The following is an 11236-nucleotide window of genomic DNA, read 5'->3' as shown; positions in this document are numbered from 1 at the left end:
GGGGGCGGAGGGCCTGGCAGCGAGTAGCCTCCAAAAGCCTCCGCAGAGATACATACATGCTTAACCCCGGAGTGAGTTAAAGAGAAGGGGGACTGCGGGGAGGGGCGGGGAGGATTTGGAAAACGGCCAGAACACGAAATTTTAAATCCTAAGGTTCACTTGACATTTTGTGTTTGTTTTGTTTCCATTTGGTCTCATTAAGCTCCTGCTCCGGATAAACGCCGATGGTAACCCCCGCGGACGCGGGCGTGGCCACCGCATTCCAGAGCCGGAGCGACCAACAAAAGCCCCTTCTCCGAGCCTCCAGCCGCCCCAGCCCGGTCCGGTCCTTTCCTGTGTACTCGGTTATCTGGGCCGCGCCGTGGGCGTGGGCTCGGAGTGGACACGCCACCCTTTTTCTGAGCAATCTGGTGAAGTAATTGAGAAGAGTAAGCTTCCTCCTGCCCTCCGGGCGCCCTAGTGCCCTTTGTGGGGCGATTCGAAGGTGCGCAGTCGGAGCGCGTGGTGCGTCCGGCTCCGGGGAAACTAGAAAGCGCAAGGCAGAATCCAGTGGAGCCGTAGGAGGAAACAGAATCAGAACAAACGACAGCGGCGTCAGGGTCAAGGTCCGTGGCGGAGGAGCGACGGGCGGTGTCCCACCTTGTGTCCTGCGGTGGCTAACAGCCCGGGGTGGAAGGCCGGAGGCGGGAGGCGCGCGCGAGGGGCGGGGTTCTGCCCCCCCAGAGGCCGGGGGCGGGCCGGTCGCTGCCCCTGCTCCGCGGGCGGGGCGCCGGGGGCGCGCGGCCACACCTGGGGCTGCGCGTCCCGCGCTTTCCGGAGCGCGGCTGGAGTTTGCTGCTGGAACCAGTGAAGGGACCAACGGATGAATGACCCCCCTGCCAGCATGGGGGCCCCGGGTCTCCGCGGAGCCACGCACCGCGCGGGCTGCCCTCGCAGCCTGGGGCAAGCGGGGTCCGTTCCGCCCAAGGTGGGGCGCGGGCCCCGCCTGGCCGCGGGAGCCCCGAATCCCGGGGCAGGCGGAAGCCCGGGCGGCGGCCACGAGGACTGCGGGGCCGGGCAGAATCTGGACTCCGTGTCCAGGGTAAGAGAGAAAGTGCTCTTTCTTCTTCACCCAGAGAGAGGGCTGGGGACTCACGTGGACCCTGCGCGGCTGGAGGCAGCCGGTGGGGAGGACGGTTCTCAGGCGGGCGGAGACGACCCGGAGAGCCCTGCTCCTCACTTACCACGACAAAAGCGGGTTCCTGGCGGCCACGCGGACCCTCCCGCCGGAGCCCCGCCGCGGGACCCCGCAGCCACACCCAAATCCGTGCTTGTGCGGGTGGTGGATTATCAGGTGACACAAGAAGTCCTGTGCACTGCGTGGACGAAGGGATGCCTGACCTCACGGACAGAGGAGCGCTCCATGACCATGGTCACGTTTCGCACCAACAAGGAGTGAGGCGGGTTGTGGGGCGCAGGGAGTCCACGCGGCCGAGAGACGATCTTTCCAGGGCCACAGGGACCTGATTTCCCAAGGAGATTAAAGAGGAAGGAGGAGCCCCAGGAATGTTCTGGGCTGAGGGACAAACGGTAATCCTCAAGAAAAGAAAACGCTCTGCTGCAACCCAACCTGCAATTAACCCACGGCAGGGACCTTTAGAGACTGCGCGGGTGCTTGGGGAGGCAGCGGATGGCACCCAGGGCACATACAAGACAGAACTGGAAACAACGTATTACTTCGTCTGTGGCTTAAATACTGTGAGGGTCTGGAGACCTACCGCATTTCACCAGAGGGGAAGAAAAGGTATTTTGAAATTAACAGAATGTGGGAGTTTTGAGATAAGAAAATCTGTTGTTAATTCTCCTTTTGCAATGCCTCTCGCTTGACCTCTTTCCTGTCTCCCCATTTGCTCTTTGAGACAAAAACAGAAATGAAGTTTGAGGTCTGCTTTCTGCAAAGGGAATGGGGGTAGATGGGGAGAGGGGCTTGTTCTTTGAAAGCTGAAAAGTAAAGTAAAAATAAAAGGGAAGATTAAAACAGCAGCAAGTAAACTTTTTTTTACTTTCTTCTGTTGTGCACATACCCCCCCCTTCCCCACCCGCCATCTAAGTGTTAGGAGGGGAAAGAGGAGCTAGGAAAAGTGGGGACGACAACCGGCTGAGCTCCGACAGTGAGATACCATTGAAAAGGGCCTTACCCCAGGTGTCTACTTTAGTTCGGTAAAAATGCTGTTAATCTGAAAATTTTAAATACTTTAGTGTTAAAATACTGCAGATGAACCTAACCCATAAGTAGGAATATGTAGCTTGCCATAAAATGACTGTCTTATTGTTGCCCACAGTTGTTCTATTAGTAAGACATGCAGTCGAAGGCTGTTGAAAGGACATCTCTCTTGATGCTGTTGGAAACTATTCCTTCTGGTGCCATGAAAGGAACTTTTTTTTTCTAAAACATATTCCTCTATTTATTTAATACCACCTTTATTAACCTGTTAGTAGTGTGGCCTGGTTCGGAAATCTGAGGAGCCAGGCACTCCTTCTGGAGATGGCTGAAGGGTGGTATTTGGTTACTGCAGGAATTACCGAGACAAGGGGGACTTTGGCTTATGAGGAGTAAGCTGTTCAACAGTGTCCCCTACCCCACTCCCTCCTCTTTGCCCTCCCCCTCCCCCACTGCCGATTTCAGTGTAGAGCTTGAAATGCTCTCAAATATACTCTGATCCACTTCTTGCCTCCTGGCAGGCAAGATAGGTAAACTATGTCCTTATTTTATAGATGAGCCAGCCTTGGCCTAGAGGTCATGTGGCTTGCATAGGTCACACAGCTAGTCCTGCATCTGCTTAACAAACAGCACAGGTGTCTGTTTTCCAATAAAACTATTTGTGGACACTAAGATTTGACTTTCACATAATGTCCCAGTGTCATGAAATACTATTATTCTTATCCTTTCTTTTCAGCTATTTAAGCATGGAAAAGACATTCTTAGGACACAGTCCACAGGAAATGGGTTACGGGCCTGATCTGGCCAATGGGCCATAGTTTACTGAACCTTTTATGGTCAATTATAAAATTCAGACTACTGGTAAAACCAGTCAGGGTGCAAAATAGATTAGATATCGTCTCTAATGTAAAACGGAGTTGCAATCTGTTTGAAGGCAACACAGTCATCCCAGTGACGACATTGAAATGAAGCCCCAGGACAAAGAGGGCTTTCACTCTTTGGCATGTAGCAGAGTCCCAGGCCTGTGGTCAGCGTGCGCCGGCCAAAAACCAGACAGGAGACTGGACGTCCATGTTGATTTGTACTGAAATCGTACATATGATGTAAATGTAAACTAGCTTGCCCTGTTCCTTATATCTAGAATCCTAACCATCCTAAAAGCATAAACAATTACATATTTCAGTCACTCCAGATAAAACCAACTGCACCAAGTTAGACAAGGAGATGATCATCTCTCATGTAACAAATAGGAATGGCCTTCCCAGGCACTTTTAGGGAGTCAAAGGATGCCAAGGGCATCCTAAGTTTTCTGACTTGTGTTTATGAGAAGTGCCACAGTCACCTTCGTGTCCCCGAGTCCTGCAAGGCCTGTGGGCTGAGGGGTCTCCGGCATCGGTGCTCCAGCCCAGGAGACTGACACTTGAGCTGATCTGTGTCCAAAACTGCTTGGTGGGTCGAAGAGATAATAAAGGCACCATAAATTAGATCTTTATTTTTCCCCAACAACCCTGCCTGACTCCCTATGAGGTTAAGCTTCTTGGCAGATTTCACACCTCATGTAATAAATTTGGTTATGAGTCATATGCCCCACATGACAGAGTCCTGACTATAGTCAACAAGAAAACCCTCTTCGACGTGGATCAAAAATGGGGGCGTCATCTGGTTGCCTTCCCTATGGAAGCAAACTCTAGAGTTCAGCTTCTTGAGTTTAAAGCTGTTCCACCTCTTCTTGCTGTGACTTTGGGCAAGTGCTTGATCTTTAGGTGCCTCTGTGTCCTCCTTTGTTAAATAGTAAATGCTATCAATCTCATAGGATTATTTTTCCCTAGGATTAAGTTAAATGAAAAACACTTAGAACAAGGCTTGGCATAAAGTGAAGGCTCAAAATTAGCTATTTTTTAAAAAAAATGTTATTTGTTTATTTTCAGAGAGAGGAAGAGAGGGAAGAAGAGTCGAGAAACATCAATGTGTGGTTGCCTCTTATGCATTCCCTACTGGGGACCTGGCTGGCAACCCAGGCATGTGCCCTGGTTGGGAATTGAACTAGCGACCCTTTGGTTCGTAGGCTGGTACTCAATCCACTGAGCCACACCAGCCAGGGCTCAAAATTAGCTATTATCATTACCAGTGAAACCAGAAAAGCTGGTATTTGTGCTGCCTGTCACATACCAAACCCAGTAAGCAGAGACAGGGACTGAGTCTTCATGGGCACTTTATTCAGATGGCTGGTGATCTCAGAAGACGGCAGGTTTGTGCCCTAACAGACCATCTTCCACCTCCTTCCAAGCCAGCCTTTTTATAACAGAACAAGGTACAGTGAAGGGTTTTGAAATTCAGGGACAATTAGATTAAAGAGCCACAGCATTCTCGCCCTGGGGGTCAGCTGTCCCAGGGAGAGACATCTGTCTGGCTCCAGACGGCTCCAGCTGTGCCCCAGGAGGTCGGCTATCTCTCAGGGGAGTGATTGATGGTACCTGTAGTTCCTGAAATAATAGCTTGAACATATGCCTTACCTACTAGGCTTATTACTTATTTACCTTAAACTAAAAAAGTTCCAACTTTTGAGTCTCCTATCATTAGTGTGATTATTTTTAGTTCACTTTCATCCTCACCAGGCTTGAGTCTCTTATTTAATAAAAAAAAAAATAGCTGAAGGCATACAGCCCTAGAAGTCCTGTGGCACTCAAGCCAGTGATTTTTATTCACTCTTTTCTCCATTGCTGAAAGAAGACTTATTCCTACCTTTTCCCAACACTTAATGTAGGAGTAAATACATTCCTTAAATTCCTGATAGGTGACCTCCACATCTTGTAATAAAGATTGACCCTAAGGTTCAAAAACCTACCTTGCAACATGCTTGAGTCTCTGAGGGGGTGTCACACACTGCTTGTTGGTGCCTGTTGGTTGGTGGGAGCTTTGAATAGTTTCTTTTTAGGACCTGTTGGGTCAGTTTATTTTCCCTCTGGGATTTCAAATCTAATGCTCTGGTGGTTAGTTTGTTTTCCCTCTGAGATTTTAAATCTACCTGCTCTCTTTGTAACAGAAGAAAAGAATGGGCACAATGAGTTTTCATTGTATCTCTTTTCTTTTAAAATGTATTTGTTAAAGTCAGCTTAACTCCCTTTGTTAGATAAGTCAAGGGTCTTAAGGTCTGACCAGCTCTTACTAAATGTAATTTTCCAAAAGAGCTGTAAATAGGATGAGCTTGACTGAAACCCCCCTGATAAGTGTAACTAGCTGCAAAGAAGAAAACATACAGTCAATCAAACAGTGTATCTAAGCGATGGCTAAGGCTCCCTTCCAAGGAGACAGAGCTTTGGATGTGAACCCCACCTCCTTTACTTGCTGCAAGTAAATAAAACCACCTAATGGCACCCATGCCTAATGCAAGCACCCCCGCAGTGAACCCCCACCCCATACTTTCATCCAAATATGTTGAGGTTATTTTTAACTCCTCTAAGAATTTAAGTACAAATTCTTTTTAAAGCACTTACCAACCTCTCCATTAAATGCCTGCAATGCACTTACAGATTTTCTTTCAACAGCGGTCTCCCTGATATGAGAAGTAAGTTGAAGTACTATTGAATTTGCTTCACAGGTTTTCCTGATCCAAGCAGAACGCTGTCCTGTGAGCAGCCTGAGGATTCTCTCCCATTTGCAGTGTCCTGGGAATGAGTCCCGAGGGAGCCGTGGGCATCCTCAATCCTGAGGTGTCTCTGAGAGTGGCAGGGTCCTGGCTCTCTGCCCTCACCTCCGTCTCACCGGAAAATGTGGCCATCTAAAATGGCCTTAGGTGGATGAATCACACCAAGGACTTCCAGAAGCCACCCATCCCCTCAGGAGACCAAGAGACAAATATCACAGTCACATAAGCACCACGGGTCAGGCAAGTCAACGTCTTTCAAAATCTTGGTCCCCCAACTCCACCACTTTTGAGATTCATTACATATGACTTGCTGCTCTTATTCTTGTTGGTTCTCACCAGCACTTTGTGGCCTTTTGCTTAGAAAGAGACAAGGTTTTTTTATTAAAACAAAAAGTTATATTCACTGTAGAAAAGTTTGAGGAAATATTATTTTGCTAGGGAAAAGAAAAATGGAATAAAAGAAAACAAAAACCCATGAACCCACATCTCTTTTCATATTTGGTATGTTTTTTTTTCTTTCATTCTATTTTTATGTATGAATACATACACTTTTCTGAGCATAAACTGTGTGTGAAATCGGAGTATCGTCTTTATAGGAAACTAACGTATGCTGATGCTGCTCAAGGAGTAGTCTGCGGGCCAGCAGCACAGACATCTTCAGGCAAGTTTCTGGAAAAACAGAGGTCAGGCCCCAGCCCAGACCCACTGAGTCAGAATCTACAACTGCAAGATCCCCAGGGGATTCACAGTCAAGTCTGAGAAGCTCTGACATAATTGCTGTATGTAGCCCTGTATCCTATTTTGTCACTTACAAAAACGAAAAAGTTTTTATTGTTCATAGATTCCTGCTTAATTGTTAACAATGCCATGGAAATGATACTTTGTGGAATTATGGAAACACTTAGAGATTACAAAAAAAGTCTAGTATATATTGATTAGTGACTTGGCAAAGAAAGATCTAAAAAGCTTTGTAATTTTTTAAAAAGCCTATGATTCTCATGTTTTTCCTAATAAAACATCGCTTGATTATTGGAGTTAAAACTAGAGTCATGTGTGGCAGCAGACAGAGATACATATGTTCTGAGAAATGTGTTTTTGCGTTTTAGGCGTTTTTGTGCAAACACTACAGAGTGCGCTCACACAAACCTAGATGACACGACCTACTGCACACCGAGGCTGTATGCTACAGCCTATCGCTTGTGCCACAAACCTGCTCAGCACGTTACTGACTGAATATTGCGGGCAATTGTAACACAATGCTGGGTATTTGTATGTCTCAACATAGAAAAGGTACAATAAAGATGTGGTATAAGAGATAAGATTGTACACCTGTGTAGGGCACTTACCGGGAATGGAGCCGGCAGGACTGGACTTTGCCCTGGGTGAGGCAGGGAGTGGTGAGTGAATATGAAAGCCTAGGACATCATTGGACACTGCTACAGGCTTCATAAACACTGCACTCTTAGGCTGCACGAAATTTATAAAACAATACGAGTTTAAGCACAAGAGAAAATAATACCATTAAGAGATGTGCTAAACACTAGATGTGTGATGAGGCTGCTCCCTGGATAACACAACATACCATTTTACAGCAAGCTTTTTTTTATTATAAAGTAGAAAGACAATGCTGTAAAATAATGATAAAAGGTATGGTAAATACATGAACCAGTAACATGGTCATTTATTATTGTCAGGCATTATGTAGTGTGTATAATTGCATGTGCTATACTTTTATATAATTGGCAATGCAAGAGGTTTGTTCACACGAGCATCACCCCGAACACATCAATAACACTTGGCAGTGTAACTCTGGATGGTTACCAAGTCACTAGACAAAGGAATTTCTCTGCTCCAACAATAGTCTTATTGGATCTAAGATGGTGGTCCCTCTTCATCCAATACTTCTATGCAGCACATGACTGCATTTTGGAAATGTGGTTCTTTTATTACCTAAGAATGTGAAACAATCCTTAAACACCCCTTAAGGGAAGGAGGGCAGGAAGTCATTAATGAAAGCAGAATTGAAACAGTTCTAAGGGCGGACTGGTCAGGACTTGTCAGCCACTTATAATAAGTTGCTAGGATGTGAGGTGTGGGGTGGGGAGGTGGAGCCCGAATTTTAATCAACTGATTCAGATAAGAAAACAAAGGCTGTAAGTGGTGAACATCTGGACCTCTTTATAACTCCAGTCTGTACTTTCTTCATTAGTTAGGGCAAAGAACTTTGTAACATCTCTGGGTGGAGAAAAGAAACAGTTCAATTTGCTTTAGAATTATAATCAGCCTTGGGCACCATGCAGTAAGTAGATAACAAAACATAAGATTTGGTTAACTTCAAAGCAAGAATTACTTTAAATTCTAACTCAGATTTCTAAGTATAAGACGGAATGAGTACTTTTAGGAGACTGCAGCCTTCACACACACAGAAAAGGATACAAAACTATTCAGAGTTTGATATAGGAAGAGAGTCAGTCAGCATCACCTGTGCTTGGCGGGGAACGCAGAGGCAGGCAGGGCCGTGGGAAAGCTGATTAAAGGTGACTGAAATGACCTTCACACTCAGCTAGACTAAGCTTTAAACAGCTTTCTTCCTGTCGGCTCCGACCTGCCTTCTCTTAGAGCACTTACTTGGGAAAACTTTGCAAAAGTAAATTCTTTCTCTGCACTTTGAGATGTAAATCTTCCAGCCTCTTGGAACTTTTACAACCTGGAAGCTATCCCTTTGAAAGCTAATCAAGAACGACAGTTACCCCTGACCCCACAGTCTCAGTGAGAGCTTGAGCCCAGCCTCATGAGCATCAGTCAGTAAACAGGTGGCCTACTGGCAGTGACCAGCCTCCCCTAAAGTCTCCCCAGTACTTTTCTACTAGCTCACCCCAGAGCTTCAAAACCTTCCCACCTTTGGATGCAAAGGAGTTGAGTTCAATCTCTGCCCCCTATTGCAATAATCTTGAACAAAGTCTACTATCTGTTTAAAATTTAGTGCAATTTTTCTCGGACAATAACAAAAAAAGGAAGGCTTCATGTATGCTCTAACTGGACGTTATTGATATGGCACAGCTGGGGGTTGGCTGTCTAGAGGGGCCTCTAATATAATTGGTTTAGGGGCTCTCCAGTGGGTCCTGAATTGGAAGGGTGCAAACCCATAGGGAAGCTAGCTGGCAGTCATTAACCAAGTCCCGATCTCTGTGGGCTGATTCAGAGGCTGCTGTTTGGCTTCCCAGGCTGGTTGCTCCAGAGGTTGTCTGTTAGAGTTCTACAACATGATAAATACTATCAATCTCACAGGATTTTTCTCTGGGAGTAGTTAAAAATATAGTGCCCAACATACAATAAAAATTCAAAATTACCAATATTGTTTTTAGTCTTTTAATTTTTTTTAAAAAAGGAGCAGAAGACATACAAACTCAAGAAATCATCAAACCCCAAACTGGTGGTTTTTACTAAGATTCTTCTTTGTCTTTTTTTTTTCACATATTATTATACATGGTCTGGACACTGTCAATCTATATATTAAATCATTAACCATAGGACTATTTAAAGACAGAGTTAGAAGCCAGAAGACCCAGATACAAACAAAATTTAGAGATAATTACATATTTATTTCTTAGAAGCATCCAGAATGCAGTATTGCAAGTAGTTTCTTATGGGGGTGAACTATGCTTTGTCATAATTCAGCCTGGACTATTGACACCCAAAACGCCACACAACAGAGTAGTGCTGCCTTACTGAGAGTGGGCTAAGAACTGCACAGAGTCCCCCTAAGCACGGGGTATCGCCCAGTGATCACTGAACCACTGAGTGCATACACCCAATCTGAAGGCTACTTAGTTGGACACCCTACCACAGGCACAAAACCTGAGTGTTAAATCTAATTTGTGGGCCCATTGGATCATCTTTAGGTACATGTCCTACTTCCAAAAAATCTCATGAAGATTTATTTTGAAAGCCCACCAGGTCCATGGGAAAGTGGCTAAAATTGTATCCTGAATTCAACTTGGGAGAGGGATAGAAAGGTATAAGTGGCATCAGATAATTTTTACCAAAACAAGAGAACTTTAGGAGAAGATTCTGAACACAGTCAACTTCTGTAAGATTCTCTGACTACTGATGTCCAGCCCTAAGCCTGCCTATGGACTTCCCAGTGTAGCCTCAGTATTGACCCAGAGTCCTGAGGTTACAAGGTTCAGGCTATGCAGTCTTTTTGTCCCAACAGAACTGGGTGGGAAAATGTGCACTTTGGAATAATATTACATTCCAAAGGCTGAACAGAGAAGAGGAGATTCTGTGCCCTCTATTCAGTGGCATGCCAGGGACTAGGAAGTGGCAGGGTCTGCCCCAGGAGTGAAAAATAAGCAGTACACCATCTGTAGAGATTTTAAAACAATGATACCAGTGGACTAAAGTCAATCTTCTTTTTCTCATTGCCACGTGCTTAGTGATAAAACACTACTCTCAGGGAGAAAAAAAACATTGTTGATCTAAACCACAGGTGGCAAACACAAGGCCTGCAGACGGAACCTGGCCCTCCACCTTGTTTTATCCGGCCCAGCACCTTGTTTCTTCCTGGAGGCAGCGCTGAGCTCCTTGTCCCTTGTTAAGGAGTAGTTACATTTGCACAGTCCAAAAATTACAGTTGGCCCTTTGAAGGCAACCAAGAGGCTGATGTGGCCCCCAATGAAAATGAGTTTGACACCCCTGCTCTAAACTCTAAGAAATTTCTGTGATTACTGTTTGAACTTTAATAATACAGGTGTAAGCTTCAAATTAGCACTTCTTTTTATTTTTTCTATATGGAAAATAATTTAAAGAACTCTCAGTATTGCCCCTTAATAACTCTCTCTCTTTCTCTTTCTCTCTCTCACGCGCGCGCACGTGCACACACACACACACACACACACACACAGAATCAGCTACATGTATTTATGTTGAGAATCAATTCCTAAGGGTTCAGAATCTTTCAAACTCACTTGGCATGTACGTTGTGTCTCCAACCCGTATATAGTCCCACATTTCAGGAGTAGATTCAATATAAACAGTACCACAGCCATCGTAGTGATTAAGACAAAGAACTTGAGTTACTTCAATTCTGACATTATATGAGACTTTTTATGTATGCAGCTTAACATAGGGAAACAGCAAAATGCAATACTTTTTGTTTGGTAAGTACAGATTTAGTTTACACTTGAACTGCTTTACTGAATTTGGATAATATATTTAACGTGAAATTTATTTTTATTCATTATCTTAAAACTAAAGAATGAATCAAGGAAAAAACATTACATGAGTGGTACAATTTAGTAGTTATTCTATTTCTTTTGTAGACATTTTAGTTTTATTAAAGTTTACTTTTAATTACTTAAAATGATTTACATAATAATATATTTAAA

General features: G+C 44.9%; 1 protein-coding gene across 2 annotated transcripts; it reads left to right on the top strand.

Moving 5' to 3' along the window:
- The first annotated feature begins 618 nt into the window (after positions 1 to 618).
- C4H6orf141 (chromosome 4 C6orf141 homolog) lies at positions 619 to 9427 on the top strand. Of its 2 annotated transcripts, none has more exons than XM_036024201.1 (2): positions 619 to 1783; positions 5799 to 9427. In XM_036024201.1, exon 1 carries the CDS (start codon positions 863 to 865, stop codon positions 1436 to 1438), a length of 576 nt encoding a protein of 191 aa, XP_035880094.1. In that variant the 5' UTR covers positions 619 to 862; the 3' UTR covers positions 1439 to 1783; positions 5799 to 9427. The 2 variants fall into 2 exon arrangements, with proteins under 2 accessions (XP_035880094.1, XP_028366770.1); XM_028510969.2 differs by having other exon boundaries at positions 5746 to 6664.
- Positions 9428 to 11236: the final 1809 nt, after the last annotated feature.

Source organism: Phyllostomus discolor, chromosome 4 (genome assembly GCF_004126475.2).
Source record: "Phyllostomus discolor isolate MPI-MPIP mPhyDis1 chromosome 4, mPhyDis1.pri.v3, whole genome shotgun sequence".
NCBI lineage: Eukaryota > Metazoa > Chordata > Mammalia > Chiroptera > Phyllostomidae > Phyllostomus > Phyllostomus discolor.
This window is presented reverse-complemented; position numbering and strand designations above follow the sequence as displayed.